The sequence below is a fragment of the Diachasma alloeum genome, unplaced genomic scaffold (assembly GCF_001412515.2).
Source record: "Diachasma alloeum isolate Michigan unplaced genomic scaffold, Dall2.0 Dall_scaffold_00221, whole genome shotgun sequence".
Taxonomy (NCBI): Eukaryota; Metazoa; Arthropoda; class Insecta; order Hymenoptera; family Braconidae; genus Diachasma; species Diachasma alloeum.
The window spans coordinates 3,586-25,193 of NW_021680386.1; the positions used below are offsets into that span (position 1 = coordinate 3,586).

At 38.1% G+C, this 21,608-nt stretch overlaps 3 protein-coding genes across 4 annotated transcripts; 1 reads left to right on the plus strand and 2 right to left on the minus strand.

The window, feature by feature from the left end:
• Positions 1–15,196: 15,196 nt before the first annotated feature.
• Positions 15,197–15,622, minus strand: LOC107037449 (GPALPP motifs-containing protein 1-like). Its single transcript, XM_015256009.1, has one exon. The coding sequence runs from the start codon at positions 15,620–15,622 to the stop codon at positions 15,197–15,199; it is 426 nt and encodes a 141-aa protein (XP_015111495.1).
• Positions 15,623–15,655: 33 nt separating this feature from the next.
• LOC107037450 (phosphatidate cytidylyltransferase, mitochondrial) lies at positions 15,656–18,734 on the minus strand. 2 transcript variants are annotated; one of them, XM_015256011.2, is made up of 3 exons: positions 18,467–18,734; positions 15,803–16,566; positions 15,656–15,738 (listed from the first exon to the last, which is right to left on the minus strand). In XM_015256011.2, the coding sequence occupies exons 2-3, from the start codon at positions 16,556–16,558 to the stop codon at positions 15,727–15,729; spliced, it is 768 nt and encodes a 255-aa protein (XP_015111497.1). In that variant the 5' UTR covers positions 16,559–16,566; positions 18,467–18,734; the 3' UTR covers positions 15,656–15,726. The 2 variants fall into 2 exon arrangements, with proteins under 2 accessions (XP_015111497.1, XP_015111496.1); XM_015256010.2 differs by lacking the exons at positions 15,656–15,738; positions 15,803–16,566 and adding an exon at positions 16,802–18,269.
• Positions 18,735–19,706: 972 nt separating this feature from the next.
• Positions 19,707–21,494, plus strand: LOC107037452. The gene is made up of 3 exons (XM_015256012.1): positions 19,707–20,197; positions 20,274–20,456; positions 20,545–21,494. The coding sequence occupies exons 1-3, from the start codon at positions 20,101–20,103 to the stop codon at positions 21,381–21,383; spliced, it is 1,119 nt and encodes a 372-aa protein (XP_015111498.1). The 5' UTR covers positions 19,707–20,100; the 3' UTR covers positions 21,384–21,494.
• Positions 21,495–21,608: the final 114 nt, after the last annotated feature.

Consider the following 21,608-nt stretch of genomic DNA (forward strand, 5'->3'; position numbering starts at 1 on the left):
ACCTGGAGAGCAAGGAGGGGGGCACCTACTTCGTGTCGAAGTAGATGTCCCGGAGTACACTTCGGTAGTTGTAGCAGTTTCTTATAGAAAGTTAGCTGGATCTGTTCCACAGTGTCGGTATACTGCAGAGCCCAGGTAGCGGCAGCATAGAGAAGAGTAGACCCTATCATCGAATCGAAGAGCTTTACAGTGGCCTCCCATGAGTCAGACTTGGCTTTAGCCAAGATGCTCAGGACGGAGGCAACCGCAATCCTTGCCCTGTCACAGGCAGCTGTAGCAGCTCGACGACCGAGAGAAGAGGACGAGAAAACAACACCCAGGTAGGTGTAGGTCGGGACAAGCTCAACTTCCTCACCGTAAATTTTTAGTGGGTAGTTAGGAGCAAGTGATGCAGGACCGCCTGATCTAAAGAGAACCAACTTCGTCTTGGGCACGTTGATGGTCAACTGGTTGAAGCTAAAGTATTCTTCTAGATCTTTCAAGAGATGGTACATGTGAATCTGCGACGACGAGAAGAGAACAAGATCATCAGCAAAAAGTAAGGCCAGCACGTCAGTCCGACCATCAATACTGGGGCCAACATGACCTCTACCCCTCAGGAAAGACTCGATATCATGAAGGAAGAGAAGAAATAGTGTTGGACTGAGGCTTTCCCCTTGCAGTACCCCCTCTGTGATCTCAATTCGCTCCGTAAATTTGCCACCAGATCTAACTCTCAGCACTGCTTGTTGGTAGAGGTCTTGAAGTACCTTGATCAACTTAGAGCTCACCCCCAGATGAAAAAGCTTCTGCCACAAGAGAGTGTGACTGACAGAGTCAAATGCTCTTCTCAGATCAACGAAAAGACCAAAAACTTTACGGTGCCCTAGGCGAAGTTGGAGTTGAACGGTGGCCAGGGCCGAAAAGATATTATCCAGAGTCGACCGCCCTTTTCTGAAGCCAGCTTGACACTCAGGGTAAATGGACTCTTCTTCCGCCCACTTGTCCAGCCTGGTACAGAGGATTTTGGTGAAGAGCTTAGCAACAACGTTGACGAGAGCGATTCCTCTGTAGTTCTCAGGGTTGTCCTTGTCGCCTTTCTTGAAGATCATCGTCATGGTGATTTCGTGCCAACTGGCAGGTACCACTCCTTCCCTGAGGATTCTACTGAAGAGAGCTTGCAGATAAAGCGTGCCGGAGGGAGGTAGAGCTTTATAGAACTCAGCAGGAATCCCGTCTGGACCAGCCGCTTTGCCACATTTAGCACCAACAAGAACAAGCTCAGTTTCAACAAGAGTAATCTCCCCATCTAAACGATAATCAGAGACGCCAGAGTAGTCCTGGAGATCAAGAGCTCTAGTAGGGTAGACCTGGCTGTAAAATGCTTGCCATATAGCCACACTAAGCTCATGAGAGAAGGCTCTAGCTCTGCAGGCATTGATGGCTTTTCAGAAGTCAGAGTTGTGTTTGATGTTGGCGATTTTTTCCCTGATGCCATCAAAGTATATCTTCTGCTTGTCGGCTATTAAGTCGAAGTATGAACGCTTCGCACTACGGAAAGCATCAACAGCAGGAGGTGGGAAGAGATTGTCCTTGCACTCTTGAAGAAGAGACTCAGAGGTCTTTTTGGCATTCCGGCAGTCCTTGTCATACCAGGGTTTACGAATGCACTTCTGGGGGCCTGGATTGTTTAGCATGCCGGATTGGGTGGCAGCCATGGTGATAGAGAGATGGAGGGGTCCATCGCTGTGCTGGTGTCTATGAGCTGATCGCAGGGGGGAAGTGAGGAGTTGTTGAAACACTGCAGGTAGTCACCCAGTCTGACCCTGTTCCACACAAGCCGTGGGGTGCAATTTGTGGGATTCAGATGGTTGAGCGATGAAGGAGGCGGTCCAAGGAGGTCGAGTATAACTGGGAAGTGATCTGAAGGAACTACAGACTGGTCGACGCGGAAGTCCTGGACTAGGTGGATGTTGAAGAGATCAATAAAGGTGAAGTCAATCGTACTCATTCCTGTAGAACCCACAAAGGTGACTCGTGCTGGGGAATCTCCTGGAGTACGACCATTGAGTAGCAGAAGACCGTTGTCACTCATGAACTCGCTGAGGATAATTCCTCGTTGGTTTTCCTTGGGTAGGTTGGAGTGTCTTTCCGATGTGAGGACGGTTCCTTCAAGTAGATCCTCTGGGTACAGCACATCCTTATCAATCCAAGAATTAAAGTCACCTCCCAAGATGAGAGGTTCATTCTGCCTGATAGCTTCTATGCGATCGAGGACTTGCTGCAGTTCCAAGAGGATCGGGCGGATGTCAGAACCCAAGGCAGGTTTCAGATAAATCAGTCCCAGAAACAACCTTGAGATGGCCTCTGAAGCACCTTCACGATGTAGTTTGACGAAAATCCAGTTGTCTGTGGTGCTAATGATTTCTGAGTGAAAATTTTTATGGAAGCAGAGGGCTAGTCCACCGCTAGCGCGTCCTGGGTCGCTGGGATCTCTCTTGGTGGCGTTGACGGTGATACACTGGTGGTCCTCAAGAAAACGGGGGAGGAAGACGAAGGGAGAGGTGAGGAAGGTCTCTGACAAGCCAAGAATGTCAGGAGGGGAATCGGGATTGTAGTGGAAGATATTTTTCATCCCCTTGATGTTCCAAAATGTCAGTCTCAAATTAACTAGTTTTTTGGTTTCGTGCTACTGGAAGATGTCGAAGTACTGGAATGGAGTGACTTTACAGCAGCGTGTGATGGCAAAATCTCGACCACAGCACCTTTGGAAAGATCGTAACGAAATTTGGAGGTACCTCGAGTAGCTAGTCCCCTAGATAACTTAACCGGAAGCCCTTTAGCTCTCTCCTCCTTGGCGAATTGCCTTAGATAAAACTCCTCTTCCTGTTCTGCTTTGGTGAGATCATTCTTCATGTAAATCCCTGGTACCCTCGAGGCGTTGTGTAGCTCAAACAGATGTTTTTTGGATTGAAGCGAATCAAGCTTAACGCAGCACATACCTTTCTTGATCAGTCTAGCCTCTAGGATCTTGCCTGAAAAAGATGGGAAGTTGAGTTGTAAGAAGTTCGATACAATGTTGAGAGTCTCAGAGGTCGAAGATGTCTGAAGACCCTGGATGATGATATTGAATCTTTTCAACTCCTTCTCCTGAGACTCGAGCTTCTTCAGGATGGGATCCAGAGGGTTGACCCCACCGGGGATGGTGGCCACAAGTTGGAGGTTGCTTTCCAGATTTTTTATTCTCTCCTCAGTTACAGCATTCGTAGATGTGGAAGCACCAGCCTCTACCACAGACAGTCTGGCCTTCAGTTCATTCTGGGTGGATTTCAGTGAGCTTACGTCCTCCTCAAGGGTGTTAACCTTGGTTGTGAGCTCTTCCCGCCAAGCTTTGAGTTCACTCCTGTCCTTGGCAGAGTCCTCACGAATGGCAACGACTTGCTCCATGAGGGAGAAGAGGAATCTGTTTGCAGGAGTATCTTCTAAGCCATAATCACTCAAAGTAGCCATCTTCAATGGTGTGGGAGGGCCAGAGATCAAAGTTTCACCATCCAGAGATGAAGCAGCGTCTGAGTCAATGGCGCTCTCAAAGTTTTCCAGACTTGGATAATTCTCCTCGGGTGTGTTGGGAATTGGGGACAGTGGGGGAGAAGCTAAGTTCTTCAATTTCTTGTTTTCAGTGAGCACTTCAGGGTACTCGTCCGAGCTCTCGTTTCTTCTTTTCCTGCTAGTGCCTTCTTGTTGAATCAGGTGAAGAGTAATTGATGGGGTGCTATCATTAGCACTAGCATGGGATTGAGCCTTTGTTGGGGCACCACGTTTACCTGATGCTGGTGTGCTTGCCTTCGGAGGGGGTAAAACAGGTGGTTGAAGAAGTTGACTCGAAGATCGGGAGATGGCTCCAGACGTGAAGTCCTGATTCATGATCCGTGGGTGGAATAGGGGGATAGGGACTGTTTAGCTCGTAGAAAAAAGGAATGATGTGGAAATGAACTAACCTTAAAGCCTGCAGGAATATAACAATTAGTCAAGAAACCGAATAAATACTGAGTCATATCTTAAAATTATACTCTCCTTAACATGACCGCGAGTAACACTAAGGGGCAGACGCAAGAGATTGTCAAACAGTTCGTAATTCACGCTTAAAACACTTGAGTTCAGGGACCGACAAATTGAGCGCATGTGACCTGGACCACGTTCCGGACCGTTCCCCCCTAATTGTTGATCATGAGGAAATAAACATAGAATTTCTAAATTTTTTTAACGCACAAATTATTCTTCACTTACCAAATTTCAATTTTTTCATATTTATCATTCGCAAAAATAATCAATTCTTGCTTCTCAGATTTTCATACATAAAATCTAAACTCTACAAAATTCATGAAAGTTCTTCGGTTTCCCAAGTAATTTGAGAAAAATCTTTGAACATCTACGATTATCTGGCAAACTGTGAAATTTTCCAAAGAATTCAAGAATTTTTTTCAGTTTTCTAGGAAATTAATTCATAACCCTCCCTTGATTTTTTAATGAGATTATTTGAAAAAGTAAAAAAAAATAATTAATCGAAGATTAAAAATTATTCATTGATGCTTCACTCTTCATTCTTTTCATTCTCTTAATTCTCTTTAAGTCATTATCAATATTTATAAAACATCTATGAGTATATGAAGTTTAATAAATTCGATTTCTTCATTTTCACAACAAAAAGATAAGCGCGCGCACAGATCTAGTGTAGTTTTAAATAAGAGCTTCTATTTGAGCCCCACTTGACCATAAGTTTCCGAGCATTTTACAATGAATTTATTATCTAAACTTTGGAGTTCTGATTTTGAACCGTCAGGAAACGTTTTAAAAATCTGAAAAGAACAACTAGAATGTCTACTTTCGGAGAAAGATTCATAAAATAATTGAAAATTGCAATTTTTAAAGGTTAACAGCATTTTGTAAGAATCATTCATAAACAGTCAATTTTTCACCATAAAAATCATTTTTCGGAATTGTAATAAATTTTTTCATAATCAGAATTTTACCAGGAATCAATTTTATGCCAAAAAAATAAGATTTCCAAAAGTTCAAACCATTTCAATTATTTATTCGTAAAAAGGGAATGTTTAAAAAAATCATCATATCTAAATTTCCATGATGTTTTTTCGAATTTTTCTCACGCAATTTAATTCATAAATTTGATTATTGAAAATGGTGGAATCTATAGTGCGGTCTGTACCAAACTGTAAAAGATACTTGGATATCCTCAACGCATAATCAACTCTGAAAAAAAAACTCTTAGAAATGTTAATTTGGAAGTAACATTAATTGTTATAACATTCGTTGGATATACAACACATTTAACATTTTGAGAAGAGTGCAGACGATTAGAGAATTATTAAAGTACCGTGAGGGATGTAGTTGGCGGACGGTATGCAGAGGTCGGATGGGGAAACATCATAAGTCCGAGAACTGAAGTTTTTAGATGTCCGGTAACTGAAGCCTCCGAATTACCCGTAAATGGATAGGGCGTCCGATAACTGAAGAAATGACTGTCTTGATTGATTATCTTTACTTTCATTAGAAAAACTGCAGATAAAGGGAAAAATCCATTCAATAATATGAAGAACAAATAAATAAACCCCTTTGATCCTTCACACACCTGATTTATGACGAAAGTGCCTCATGATTCGACGCTTCTCCTAGCCTAAAACTTAACCGTCCGACAACTGCATCCCTCACGGTATTGGTTACTTAGTTACCTGTAAAGAATTGCCAGAAAAAAGATTTTTGTTTCTCCATCCAATAATGTTTCAATTTTTCCAGTGAAATAATTTTGTTCATGATTTAATTATAATTTTAAAATGTTTGAAGAATATAATTCTGTCTTGATAAAAGAGGTATCTGGATTTGAGTAGTAGGGAGCACGGTTGAAAAAACTGAATAGAACTACTTAGCGTTTCCTCTGGAAAATTTTCTTGAATTTCTATGCATGATTTTTCTCAATTTTTTCCCTTTGATTTCATTACGATGAGAACCAAGTAGAGAAAAAACAGCCACAAAAACTTGGGAAATTTTTGCCTGAAAATTTCTATAGACAAATCAAAATTGCATAATCTCTAATAGAATTATTATAGAGATATTATTGATATCAAGTGAATATTGAATGAAAATTTTGATTAATCCAATTTTTTATTTCAGGATGGTAATGTGGGAAATGTATCGATAAAAATGTGAAAATTTCGACTTCAGTGAGAAAATATACAATACTCTTGACAAAACCTGTGAAGAGATGAAAATATCAATATCGATAATTCGATAAAACTGTTATGAGAAAAGGTATTATAATTCACCTACAGAATTATATGAAAAAAAAAATTCAAGTGAATGATTAAAATTAAAAAATGATCTATCTGTGTGAATTTTAATTCTCCATGATCATTTATCCTTCAATTAGAAATATACTCTCGTAAACAAGAAAAGGAAAACAATGTAATAAATGTCAGAAAAATTTCTCCAAATTCAAATAAGAACGAAGCTGTTCCAGTAGAAATTATGACCAAAAATTCTACCGTGAAACCAATAATCTCAGATTCTGGCTGCTCTCATGAACAATACATACTATAATAAAAAAAAACGACCGATGAGTGATGTAGAAAATTACTAAAAAACCGTAATTATGCCTCAAATTATTACGTCTCTTAAATTACGTCAGGTCTCACTTTCATCGTTTTCCCCATCCATTCTCACAATTGGGAACAGGAAATATCGTTGAGGGCGCTGTTTTTTGCCAATATGGCCGTCAAAGAGGTATACACACACGCGTTCACTCAAGCCCCCATTTGCTTGTGTATCGTAGATGTGCACCCTTAACGCAGACATTCATAGAGGGCGTCTTGTTATTAAGCGTCCCCAATTAAGGGAAATCTTCGGAGTCATACGAGAAATTGGGGAACGTTTCAAATCTATTTTATTCATAATTTTTCCGTTGAAAATTCACCAATTTTTGTTGGAAATATACTCCTGAGAATGGATCATTATTTGAAAATAATTTCACATATTTTTGAGTTTTTTTCTTTTTATAATATAGAACAAGAAAAAATTTCATCATGGATTTGACTCAGCTATTAGAAAATTATGGCACTATTAGAATCTACTTCTATTGGTGATCTTGATTTATGATTTGTTCTCACAATTTCGTAAATCTAATAATCCATTTCAACAACGGCGAAAGTGCAGAGGTTGTTGACAAGCGTGCGCAGCGCGCCTTATAATGCTATCAGTAAGGAAAATATCCCTTGACTATTCTCGGACGTTAAGTCTGTCTGTTACTCCACTATCTATCGTTCATCGCTGACTGCAAGTATGGAGATACGTTAGTATATCGTCAAGGATTATTTGTTTTTTTTTTCCTTTCTTGGGTCATTCTGCCAATTATTGTTATCGTTTTCTATCTCCAGAAATTTTATTGCGTTGAAGCTTCTTATATAGTTTTTTCAACATTCAAAAGACCTAAAAAATTTATTTCAATTTTTTTTTATTTTATTGCGCGCAAAAAGTAAATTTTTTGGATTTTCGCATTTTTGACAAAATTTCATGTTGTGAAAGAGGTAGCAGACCATTCTTAAATTTTCAATGCGTATTTCCCTGAATGCGAATTTACATGGAGCATGATTTCAATACTTTCACAACATCGGGAATGCCCTAAAACGGTCGATCAAATGGGAAATTCCATGTTTTGCTTTATAGACAGTGGGGAAAAAATGAATTCTCTTCAGTCGAGGGAGCGACTTTGCACTCTGGGGCGAGAAGGAGTTCTCTTTCTCCCGTTCATTAGAGAGCAAAGAACGAAGTTTGCATGCAGGTGGGTAAAAAAAATCAAATATGCAATCGAGAGGGCGGGGACGTAGAAGGGTGTACAATACAAAATTTTCAAATTTACTGGCGATGGGCTGATGGAAACCATACTCGGTCGAAACAATCCGACTGAGGAGACTGTGCCTCTGGCTTTCAGAGGTGGGTGACAAGGATGTCTGTGGGGATTCGATTAAGTGGGGGTAACTCTGAGGGGCACAATCTGCTCAGTTCTACTCTATTATAAATCAAGTTGTTGACATTTGCATAATAACCGTATCTGAATTTTTAGTATTATAAATTTGAACTTGATTGACGATGAAATCGTTCATGGAGATTCTCATGGAGCTTGAAAATGAAAAAAAAATAGAGGTTTTCAAGTCAAGCGATCATTGATACTTCAATGGTAACTTGGATATTTAAACTTATTATGAAAATTGAACATCATATTCAATTGCATTTCAAATAGATGAGTATTTCAAAAATGTATTGGCCGACTTTCAATAATTTTCATTATCGTGTGAACTTAAAAATGAGAATTCCACTAAATATTAGGTAATGGAGAGATTTTTCAATACCAACATGTAGGGAAACTTAATATAAAATGGTCGTTGTTCAAACCTTCAAGATATTCTACGTGAAATTCCAAGGGTACTTTTCTAACAGTGTATGCGGAAAAGAAAACTGTTCGTTTTGAATCATATGAAACGATGCATGAAGAAACTTACGCACAAAAGAATCAAATGACAGATTTCAATGAGGGAGAATCCTGATCGGAATTATTCTTGACATTCCGTTCAAGATCTGACTTGGATCATGATCGTTATAATGCAAAACAGTCTAATGGAGTGGTATAGTTATTTCCTCAACTACAATAGATGGGGATATTCCACAAACGTATTTTAGATCGTAGAAAGTTGGAAAGCAATTGGTTCTGTGAGAAAGTTTCATCATCGCTTTTTTTTCATTAAAACGAAGACAGTTAGTTCTAGAAAAGACTCGAACCATCGATTAATTCATTATTTTATTCTCTTGGCGAAGGAGGATGGTATCAAAATCTAACACATGTTGATGCTAGGTCGAAAATGGTTACTGCTGATAATTACACCGATATGCTTGATTTTTTATAAAAATCCGCGTATAAAAATAACTCAAATTGGGAAAGTTACCATCTGATCATTAAGTTTCACGGGGTGGCATGTGTATACAATAAAATATTTGTAATATACGATGGATATGGTTCGCACATTTGAGCCGTCCAATTTAAGTATAACAATGAACTGTGGCACCGCCCTAATGGCCATTTTGCAACAAATTTTCAGCAAAACACCACTAATGCAGGCAATAATCGCTGACGAATTCCACTAATACTTTCCCACTCAATTCGACGGTAAAATTCGGAGAGGGTCAAAGGGGCCTAAGATTAATATCCATCAGTTGCAATTCTCATGGAACACAATTTCACTGTAAAACGACACCAAGTTGGAGCAGCAATTGCGCGCTAGGAATGGTGACACGATCAAAGAAAGGATAGCAGAAGATCAAATTCCTTTAGACAGGAAAGATATAACTGTACGTATTTTTTGTATGGAAAAAAGTTCTCATTAATTTAATTATGACTCATTCAGTGTTCAGGAAAAACGTGATCTATCGCCGATATATCTTCGTGAGACTCTGCAAAATCAACGTTTATTTAAAATTAACGACCGCACAGGCCAACACCTTCTTTTCATTTAAAATGAAAAAAAAAAGTATATATATGATTCATGGGCCACGTAGTGAGTGGTATCTTGTGAATGGGAAATCGGAATCGAAAGATTCCCCTAACAATTATAAGACGAAGACTAATTATAAGACAAAACTATGGAGATTATATATTCAGATGCACTTCATTGATAATCAACCGCGTGAAATTGTGATGATAAATTATGCAATTGCATCTGAGAACTGTATAAAATATTATGTTCATATTAATTTAATGATTAATTTCTTCAACAATGGGATTGAAGATGCAGACACTAAGTGCCGAACGCGCGAAGCGCGCTTTATAATGCTAGTTCTACATTACTAAAGGAGAAGACCAAATCTCGAAATTGCGAGGTATCGATTTTTTTAAGCGAAATTGAAAACATCGATTATCAATGCAAACAACTGTCGAGTGTCGAGATTAAAAAAAAAAATGACAGTTTGTGTTGATGAAGATTCAGCCATTGATGAAGCGCGCTTTATAATGCTAGTCTCCGTTATCAAAAAAGACACGAGGAAAAAAACTCGAATTGAAAAACGTCGAACTCGAAATATCTCGAACGAGACCAAGCTTCAAGGGGTACACCGACAGATGGCTTTTTGAAACAAAATGCGCACTGCGAATGGGCATTTTCATGAGCGATTTTTGCGAAAATGAGCGCGAGATTGAAAGCGCATTTCTAGCCTGAAATAAGAAACGATCAAATAATCGACAATAATATCTATCAGATGATATTCTCCGCTTATGCACACACTAATTTGGTTATTACGAAAGAAAATATTGTGAAATCCATGTAAGTTCACAGGGAAAAGTAACACAAAAAAGGGTTGTAAAGTTGCAAAATAAAAATGATATGGAAGTGTCACGTGACTCTGAACACTGCCCTGATTCGCCGAAATCAAAACGGATCAGTCAATTTTAAAAAATCAAAAATTTCATATCATAAATCAATTGATTAAGTGCACAACACTCACTTACATTTTAGGTATGGCTGCATAAACTATACCTAAAAAAATTTATAACATTGTTGACACATACTTTTATCAGAGTATTAACAATTATTGAATTCCAGAAATGAACTCTCTAAATTATGTTGGAGACGAAATTGGATTGTAATTATGATGAAATTCTTAATCGGTGAGCAGAAAAATCAGAAGATGAACAATATCAAATAGTTCATTGCAATATAAAAATTTAATCAATTATGACATATTATTTCCTCGGTCGTATTGCGTTTGGCATAAGCTTAATTATGATATCATGGGAAAGACGGTCTCCTAGATGGCTTGAATTAGGGAGTTTTTGCAAAATTAAAATAAATGACAGCAAGGCGGCACCTAATCCATTTACCGAAAACATTGAACAAAGATGGTCAGATGAATGCTATCCTTCCCTGATCCATTAAAAAGTGGGTGGTCATCTGGTGCCATTTATTTTAAATAATGGCGCTCAACTACGAATTCCATAATAAATAGAATTGAAGAACTGCTTTATACACAGGTTTAAAGAAACGCGTATTTTGCGTGACAAAAAATGTAACATCACCAAAGCGACATTGAAATTCATCGAAATCCTGACAGGCAATATTTTCTAATTTTGTTGTGTGAACGATGACTATACGTATTTTAGTAAAATTGTTTTGATTCTTTTGGTTGCATACATCAATTCCGATTGACATTTAAAAAACTCCGCTGGAGTTGGTAACAGATACTCCTTCTCCCAAGTTTCGCCACTTGTTCAACTGATTACAACCTCAATATAGTATATTTCGATACGAGTGAGGCGGATTTCCAAGAGTGTGAAGTTGGCGGCCCGAAGCGAAACTGAGGACTGTCAATCACACGACCTGAAAGTTCCCGTCTCACATGTGTCGAACAATATTTTTTGACAGAGATGTTACGTCCAGCGAGTGGCCGAACTATCCCTTTTTCATTTACGAGTAAACGAAAAGGCACTTTTCAGCACGAGGTGAACGTAGCAGCAATGTCAAAAAATATTGTTCGACACATGTGAGACGGGAATTTTCCCGAGTGTAAAGTAGGTGACCCGAGGCGAAGCCGAGTGCGGCCAATCACACGAGCTCACTCGTATCGAAATATACTATTTTATCTTTTTTTGAGAAAAATGCATATATTTTTGTAGGGGTCATGCAAGTGCTATGAAACGGAGAAAAATCCAGGAAAAAATAAACCAAGGGAAATTTTGAAGTTGGGTGGGTTTTAGCCCGTTTTGAGTGTGGGGGCCATTTTTTCCTGGTTGATTTTTTCCGCCTACCAACTAGGAGAAACCATCATCAGAACAAAAATGAGATAGAAAATATCTCGCGAACACTTCCCACATATTGTTGAAATCAGATGTGTTGTTTCAAAAATATGCTTTTTGTTGAACTTGTGTACAAAGCAGTTTTTCAATTTCACTTGTTATAGAATCGGCAGTGCAATAAATTATTAAATTATTCTGACTTGTGAAACTAATAGGACTATGGACACTAGTGGCTCATCGTGAAATTTTGTCAATTTTGCGGATGTTCCTTCTTAAATTCTGTGATGGATTATAATACTCATCTTTTTTTTCTATTCCAGATGGCTTTATCCCGAAACTCTGGTAGGAACAAGTGCCCATTAATACTCATCTTATGTCTCTGAATCAATGCTCAATAAGTTATAAACATGAAGGTCATTCAAATATTTCCTTCACAGAGCACAAACAAAGCAGTATTCAATTGATTATAACTATCATGGAAATTGATAGAAAAATATGAAATTCATACGCAAATGATGGTGGCGAGCTATTATCACCATCACAATTGAAAGAAGGGTTCAACAAGTAGTGAAAGAGTAGAACAATATGTGTCATCCAAACCCGGACATTACTCTTTAGACAATATCTCGGAATGCGAAGGAGATAGAGGAAATTCCAATAAATAAATATTGATATCTCAATAACTATCTCACTTAAAGAAATAAATAAAAAACCATTCAATTCGTAACGAAATTCAGTGCATTTTTGGCAGCATGTCTCGATAATTTTTGAATAGTTTCCGAGATATGAGCAGTTACATGTATGAAAAAATCGTATAGAAATTTTCTATACGGATTGCGTATACAAATTCTACAGGATTTCCGTATATGATATTCGGATATTTCTATACGAATTATTTCTATACATAAATTTTGAGATAAATTGTTGTTTTCATACGAAATATGTCTAAACGCTCCTGAGAAAAACGTAGAGAAATGTCGCAACTCCATACGAAATATCTAATATCATATACGAAATATCAGAATATCATATACGAAAATTCTATAGAAATTCTATACGCAATCTATAGAACAATCTTAATTCTATACGCAAGAAATTCTATACTGCGGATTGTTGAAAACGGAAAGAAAATTGTAAAAAAAAAATCAAATTTGAGGTTCTTACATCTGGAATCCATCTGCAAAATTCGAAATGACTGACGGGGATCATTTACGAAATAATTCAATAGTAATACTTAGGATTGAAGGCACGGAATAACTATCAATAAATTCCGTAATTAGGTATTAAAAATGACTTTTAATCCTCAAAAAAGAATCATGAGAGGTCTGCAATTGCACCACCACGTGTGATTCCCAATGTCAAATTTTGAGGATTATTCACTTGGTTTATAGTGGTATGATTCAGAGTTGATTAATTTAAATATGCAACCTATTGTGCAAACGATTGCGAATCTAAAGGAAATGAAACATCTAGTTGTCGTTGTCGAGGCTCACCCTGCCCTACGGGAGAACGGTTTATCCAAGTATTGGAACCGGAATAACTCATGTGGGGAGCAACTGGTGGGCATGATTACGATTCCTTTAGCGCCACGATTTAATATATGTTTTTCGTACCATTTTTCCACATTTTGTGACGCCACAGAATATTGTTGGATAGGATTTTGGAGTAGATAGGACAGGAATCAGGATAATTTAAAATATCAGTTTACACGAAAAATTTACTGAAAAAATTGGATAGTCCTGACCGGGATTTGAAGCCAGGATCTTCCCATTATGCATCACGTGTTCTCCCAACTCAAGATAAGGTCATAAAGATCATAAAAAAGGAGTCGCTGAGGGTCACGAAAGTCACAAGGTCCACACAAAAAAAAAGGAGTGGCTAGGGTCACGAGTTTTTGAGTGAAAATTTTTTTGTTGGAGATTTTGTTGACTGAATTTTTGAATTGTTGATGCAATTTTTCAGAAAAAAAAATCACTCAAAAAAATCTTCAACAAAAAATTTTTCATCAAAATTGAGTTTTACTGTTTTGAGCTTGTAAATGTAATCATTGAATTTAAATATGGGAATGTAAATGCATGCGATGGTGTCTCAAGTATAAGAAGCTTTATAAAAATGTTCGTATCTTGAAAAATAAGGATTGAAATGCTCATATCCCAAAAACTAATCGAAAGCGATTTTTTTCTTTTTGTCCCATATTCTTGAGAGAAAATGGTACGGTAAACATGAATCAAATAGCTGCACCAAAGGAATCGTAATGTTCTCCAGGGAATGTTCACCACTTTTATTTCTAAATATTTATTTCAACAGAATCGGCCAGAAACTACTAGGAAGTTTAATAGAAATCCAATAGAATTGTCTAGCAAATTCGCTAGGTTTTTCCATAAATTTGTATGGTGCGTGATTTTATGCTCATAAAGTCAGTACCTGGCCGTGGAGAATGCATTTGTCCACCAATTGCTCGCCACATGAGTTTACTCTGGTTGTAATAGTTGGATAACCCTTTCTCCCACAGGCCAGGCTGAGGCTCGAAAAGGGCAACACAAAATGTCTCATTTCCTCTAGATATGCAATCGCTTGCCCAATAGGTTGTCTATCACATCACTGTAAACTGAGCGAATAACCCTCAAAATTTGACATTGGGAATCACACGTGGTGGTGCAACTTCAGACCTTCCATCTATAATTCTTTTTTGAGGGCTATTAAATGTAATTTTTAATGCCTAATTACTGAATTTATTGAGAATTATTCCGTCCTTCAATCGCAAAAAAATCTCTGTCTATTCATAAATCTCGATTTCCTCATTTTTTTTGAAACCTTATTTGAGTCAGATTGGTGCACGCATTATTTTTCTATTGAATTTTGAATTTAACGGTTTTCCATGATTTTGGGAACTTTGACATTTTTTTTCTTTAAAACTAGAAGGCCTAAAGGAATTCTGTCAACGGATTCAGAATCAGCGGAATTAAATCTGTCTAATGTGAGTAATTTCATCTCTAGGAGAGCCGCGTCGAAATTTTGTTGGACTGTGTTATCCTTCAAACGTTAGCTTAACTTTTCATTTGTGTAATCTAAAATGATTTCCAATTGCCGTTTAGTTTCACATTACGCATGAATCTCCAAAAACGATGGGTGAACAGTAATGAAAAAAGTGAGAAAAATCCTGAACATGGGAGCGAAATTTATCATACGTTAAAGATCAATTATATATGTGTAAAAGCAAAGAATTAGTGCAAAAAAATTGTTCATTGTTCAGTTCCCCCGCAGACACTCAAAATATTAAAAATAGTCGAGTGTCCTAAATTTTGAAATACAAAGATTTGCCTTGTCAAAATAAAAGAAAATGTGTAGAATAATAATTACGAAATAGTTTTATAGGTATTGTATAAGACATGGACTTGCTGCCTTACTTACAAATTCAGCCAATTCTCTGTTTATGAGCTGTGCTCTGTATTCTAGTTGCTTTTGGACTAAATCATATTTTAATGTCGGATGGTCAGCAGGGAGTGGACCTATAGTCCCATCTTCTTCATCGTCCCCAACTCTCTTAGCTTCAATAGCATCTAATAAAACAGGGCCATCAGTTGCTTTTTCAGATTTGCGTAGATGTTCTGGCAATGGAGGACCAAATCTATTGGCCTCTTCATCATTCTCATCTTGAGTAGTAGCCTTCTTTGAATAATTTGGCAAATTTGGACCAATTATCTTCAATCTATCATAGCTTTTTGTTCTCACATTGGGTGGTAGAGCGGGCCCATACATTTCTTCATCGATATCCACGTGTTTATTGACAGCCATCTCAGGTTCTTCCTTTCGATCTGAATTAGTAAACCGTGTCTTCTCATGTTTAGAGATTAGGGTATCACTATTATCAGCGCTAATAGTTTTTATTGATGTTGACGCTAATAAGAAATCTGAAAAGCCATCAGGGTTACTTAAATATGAGCCTGATGATTTATCACAATTTCTCAATTTTACCTTATCATTTTCCGCTGCATTACAGTCTCGTCTTTCAATATTCTCATTTCCTGACTCAATAATTTCATCAGAGTTATCAGAATTTCCTTCAGCATCCGACACAATATCGAAATCAGAGAGATTCAAGTCTTTACAATCTTGACGATCGGGTTTGTCTTCTATATTTCTGTGCTCCAACTGATTTAACTTATCTTTATCATGATTTCCGATTTTTTCTCCGCTTGGTTTTTGACGTTGAAAAGATTTTGCTCTCTGACTCAATTGTTCTCTCTCTCGCGAATATTTCCTGTACTTGCCACTACTTTTGTACTCCCAGTTTCGATCACGCGATCGTTTCCGTTTTTCGTCTCTACTTTGCAAAATTTGATCGTCTCGACAACTAGAATTTCTTTCCTGAACGTCCCTTGAAGTTTTGTATGTTTTTTTGAGGTCCCGGTTCTTACTCCCCGCTTCCTTTTTTCTTCCAGAATCACTGCTTAAATTTTTTTTTTCTTTGGAACTTCGCGGCTCTTCGTAATTATTCCGCTCATTTGTACGTTCTTTTGTACTGATAGGAATATTTCTGTTTTCCCGTCTCGTGTGTATCGTCCTATCCCTAGATCTTGTTCTACAATGTCTTGAAGCATTGTTAAGCGGTGATATATCTCTTCTGTAAGATTGGAAAGGAGTCATTGGGTCTTTCCGGGTTGCCTCGAAGCGGAAACGACGTCCCTCATCACTGTCTTGGCTTTCCGAGTCTGAATCCATGGTAGTCATTGCATAAACTGGGCAGAAAAGTCAAGTATATTGATTTAGTTGGATTGAATGAATTTGCCTGTACAATAAAGTATTGAAGGATAATTATTACTGAATGTGATAATAAATGTTTAGAGGCTCATGAATGAATAACAAAATGATTATGAAAAATGCAGAAATTTAACATGATGAGGCTTATCGCAATAAAATTCAGATGAAAAGTGTATTTGTTGAAAATTATATGCAGAAAACAATGAATCAGAATTGAAGATACTCGCAAGCACATTATTTATTATTCTCATCATAGAATAAAGTACAATGTCGACATAATTTCACAGGTGAAAATAAAATTTGAACTAGTATTCCACTTCATTTTCGCCCGGGCTTAATATGTGCTTCTTCTTTATTAACAGCACTATGTACAATCTGACCAACTTTTGTAGTATCCTGGGTGGGAATAGTCAACTGTGCTTTCTCAAGTGATCCCGAGTTCAGCATTTTCATAATTTTTGCGGCACTGTACTTAATAGACTTTACAAGCCCAGCAGTGCAAATGCCCTTAATGCTTTGGGATACACTCGACCTCCAAACGATATTCTGTAGAACTTGCAAGAGGATTGAGCTGCAATCTGGATCATGTGCGATGGCACGAAGACAATCTTCAGTGTCCTTAGACCTCGGACCGTTTGACCATATTCTTACCAACTGCATCTGCGGAATTCTTGGTAACTGATTTAAGTGATGGATTCTAGCAGTTGGACTTGTGTCCTGATTGCATGTAGTTGAAGCATCTACACCTTGAGGTATTTCAATGTAATTGTCAAAGTGCTTCAACACTGGGGCATACAACTCACGGAAATTTTGAATCTGGGGCACGACTATGTTGTCTATTTTTGATTTATCTTCTCCAAATATCATTCTAAAATCACCTTGATAAGATAATCCTGCAATAATTCTGAAGAAGTCAATCTCAGTAAAATTCTCGGGGAGAAGAAGAAGAGCGGCATGAACTGCTGAGTGGAGGTTCTGAACTAATGCTGCTCGTAATTGTGATGTCTCGTCAGGTTCAACCAGAATCTCTACGGGTTTATGAAGCCTCCCGGCCAGGTACAGAAAATTCCAATCGAGAAGATCCGCGACAAGTGATATTTCTGATATGACTCCATATTTAATTAATCGTCCTTCACTCGATTTTATCAATGTGTTGTAGTAAATCTGCGCTGCCCATGTTTCTTGAAGTTTTTTCACTGCATTGGAACCGAGAAAACGAAGTGGTTGAACGTAGTGGTGTGGGTTTCTCCCCAGATTTTCCGCATGCCATTGTTTGGAGTTGTGGACAACGAAGATGAGATCTAACATATTTCGAGACGGGTCTGTTTTTTGCTTCATTACACCAGAACCATAAGCGAAACAAAATTTTATATTTCTGGGAAAATCACATAAGATTTTCTTCAATGGTGATGATACAACCCTTTCCATCATGTTAGATGAATTAACAAATCATTTTGTTTATATAACCAAGTTTTATCAACTCTTATGAAGATAATTTTTTGGATTACAGATTTGCTGTTTTTTTCCATAAATTTTTCTCTGTATTTTCCTGATTATTCAGCTGTAATAACTCAAGTGATGCCATCATTCAATAAATTAGTCGTTTTTGTTCATTTGCCGATGTGATTGTTATCTTCAATGCCACAACGATGGATTGATTCTTGAGAATTCACCCATAAAACTGAAAGTTGAAAATTTTCACCACAAAACCTATAAACTCTAAGCTGTATTTTTTCCTATATCTCATTATATCTTTTCAAAAATTTTATTCTCTAGGAATATTTTTTGAAATTATGTGTGAAGCAAGATGAATGAACGAAGTTAACCTCAAGACGACGCCATCATGTAGAAAGTTTTGTGATTGTAGGTATTACTTACTTAATAGGAAATTTCGTGATGATGATGATACCTGCACCGTTTTCAATAACCATGTAGACCTTGTAAAATGTAAAAAATCACCCCCTTGAACTCATTCGATTTATATAATGTCCTGCTGATATTGTCTAATTTTTTCCGTTCTTTGAATAACACTTTGCCAAAACGAGATTGTGCTAACAACAAGACAGACGTGGATTAGTGAATTCAGGGGAGATATCAAAGAGGATAGACCTGGAGGGCGATTCAGATAATCGCGTGACCGCGGCGCGGAGCGTGAGGGGGTATGTCGGCGGAAGGGGAGATGTTTTCGGAGCGGAGCGTTGTTTTGAGATGGTGAAGGCGAGATGGCGTTAGCCGTCAATTTTATAATGCAAGAGCAGAGGAGGTTAATTATTAACGAGATATAAAATTGGTAATAAGCAGTAGTTGAGATTCGCTTGAGAATAATAAAATTAGTATTTGGGATTTTTCGAGTGATTTATTGTAATCTCCGCGAGATTTTGATGGCCTGGGACTAACTGAATTGGTTATGTGTTTTGTGCTCCAAAGTGCTAATTAATCGTTGAATTGGATTGAAATTAAGAGGTAAGTTTGTTTTTTATTGAAAATATTCAATTTAACCACGTGTAGAATCTATTTTAATTATGTATTGTGTATCACAGTCGGATGGATGAACTCATTGCATCATTTTTGGAAAATGACATACTCCTTGAAACTCAACATCCAAGTATCCTCAAACCTCAAGGGTTTAAAATGGAGATCTGATGTCTAACGACATTCAGGGTTCCTTCTTCAACATTATTAACTAGCCTGGGAGACGCAATCTACTGATCACGAGCTTGGGAGATACCGCAGTTTGACAACCAATGTACTTGCAGTTATTAGCGGAACTCCATGCCTTTGTATCAAGAAAATTACGCGGAATAATTGATAATTGATAATGAACGAAATTATTTGAATTTTACTCAATTAATTTTAATCAGGAATTACAAAATCGCGCGATTTTTTTTATGAGTCAACTTTATTTTGCAGAGATATGTAAATTTCATTTTTCTATGTTTTCCATTAATATTGATAAATTAATTTCCATTAATCTTGAAAATTAATTTAAATAATACAATAAAAGAATTCAACATTATGTATATGTCTCCTTATTATGAACGAAGTGTAGCAAATTTTTTCATTTTGATATTTCTTTTTTATTGGAAAGGAGAGGGAGCAGGACAGAACCGAGTAACTCCTGGTGCTTGAGACGTAATTTCCTCTTAGCCTGGAGCTTCTGTTGCTTCTCAAATTTTTCAGTGGCAATAGCTTCTCTAACAATGAGACCCTGCTGCTTAGTTGATATTCTTCGGTTGACCTCCCAACTCTGACCCTTGGTACCTCCCCTTTGGCCCTGCATGGTGGTCATTAAACCCCAAGATTAGTGGCCGTGAACCTAAATCAACATGAAAAGCCACGGGGAGGCCATGGAACGGCCATAGCGGCTTGCGTATGTTCCTGTGTTGAACCGCTCATTACTTGCAATTGTTTCATCGCCTCCATTGCGATCTTCGTTTTTTCCATACATCGACTCCATCGAATCCAGTTGCGAGTATTTCATTATTTCCATCGGTTTTGTTAATAAAAGTGCAATGGATAATTTCAAAGTCGTCCTAGACACTGAAGGCAGAGTCTTGATCGACCACAATGAATCTGGACGAGAGATTTACTACTTGTACAATGGGACTGGTAAGTTTGTCATACTCCTATGGAAGCACGCTGGAAATATCGATAGTAATCGAATTAATATGGCAATTGTTTTTAGATAAGACCATAGTACAGAGTCCTCGTTTCCTGAAACTCTGTCGAGAGATTCAGGAGGCCGAGACAGAGTGTGAAACTCCAAAACAGAATGATGGGACAAACGATCCTCAAACCTCTGGAGGGATGACTCAACTTGGGATCATTGTTATAACCAGCAGCAGTGACAGTGACAGTGATGAGTCAGGTAAGTTATTTCATTTAGATAGCTGTTGAAGAGTCCTTCAGAATCGAGGTGGTTTTATTTTCATGAGCTCTCTTGTTTCTGATTTTAGTTGACCTGAGGCGTGGGAAAATGATGAAGCGAAAGAACGAAGGAAATGTTCAATTGGGGAATAAGGGAAAGAAACGTAGATGGATCGGTCCGGTGACTTCTCTAACATCTTCACCTCGTAACTCAGTTGCATGGAGTGCTCAACCCTCAACATCTTCAGCTCACCCCTCAAGATTACCAGCTCGTCCCCCAGCATCTAGGACAACTGCCTCAATCTCCAAAGTCAAACCAATCCACCCAGCATTAGACTCGTCAACCCCCAAGGCTGGAACAAATCACACACTGGAAAAAGTGAGTCGCCCACTGATACAGTCGCCTACTGGTACAGCCGCAACAGGTCTTCGGGCTAAAGAGAGTTCTGAAGCTCGTCAACCATCAACATCTGCAGCTAGTCCCTCAGTCGCATCGAGAGCTCAACCCTCAACATCTTCAGCTCACCCCTCAAGATTACCAGCTCGTCCCCCAGCATCTAGGACAATTGCCTCAATCCCCAAAGTCAGACCAATTCACCCAGCATTAGACTCGTCAACCCCCAAGGCTGGAGCAAGTCACACACGGGGTAAAGCGAGTCGTCCATTCAGCAGAGGTCGGGCTGGTGCAAATCATGCTCAGGCTACAGCTGCAGCTAGGGCTGAACTAGGTCCTGTGGCTGAAGGAGTCCCTAGGGCTGAAGAAGGTCCTGAAGCTCGTCAACCATCATTGATTGAACTCTACCGTGAGACAGTGGAGTTGCGCATTACTTTAGTACTCAACAGGGAGCGTGAGCGGCTGATCGAACTGATGAACTTGGTGTCGGATTATTTCGAATTCAAACGTCTTCAAGATCTCGAGCATGAATAAAAATCAAGGCTTCCAATTTTCAATGGAAAATTTCAAAAATTGAAACTTTCATCTTCATTTCCCTCTTCGCATCCTTTACAAGTGTTGTTATTCTATCAATTACCCCAATTGTTAAACGATCAAAGTAGTTTTCCTTTTTTTCTACTTATACCATTCTTGTCAGAATAAAATTGTTTCTACTAATACCATTATTGTTAGAAGAAAATTAAGATTCAAACAAATAGA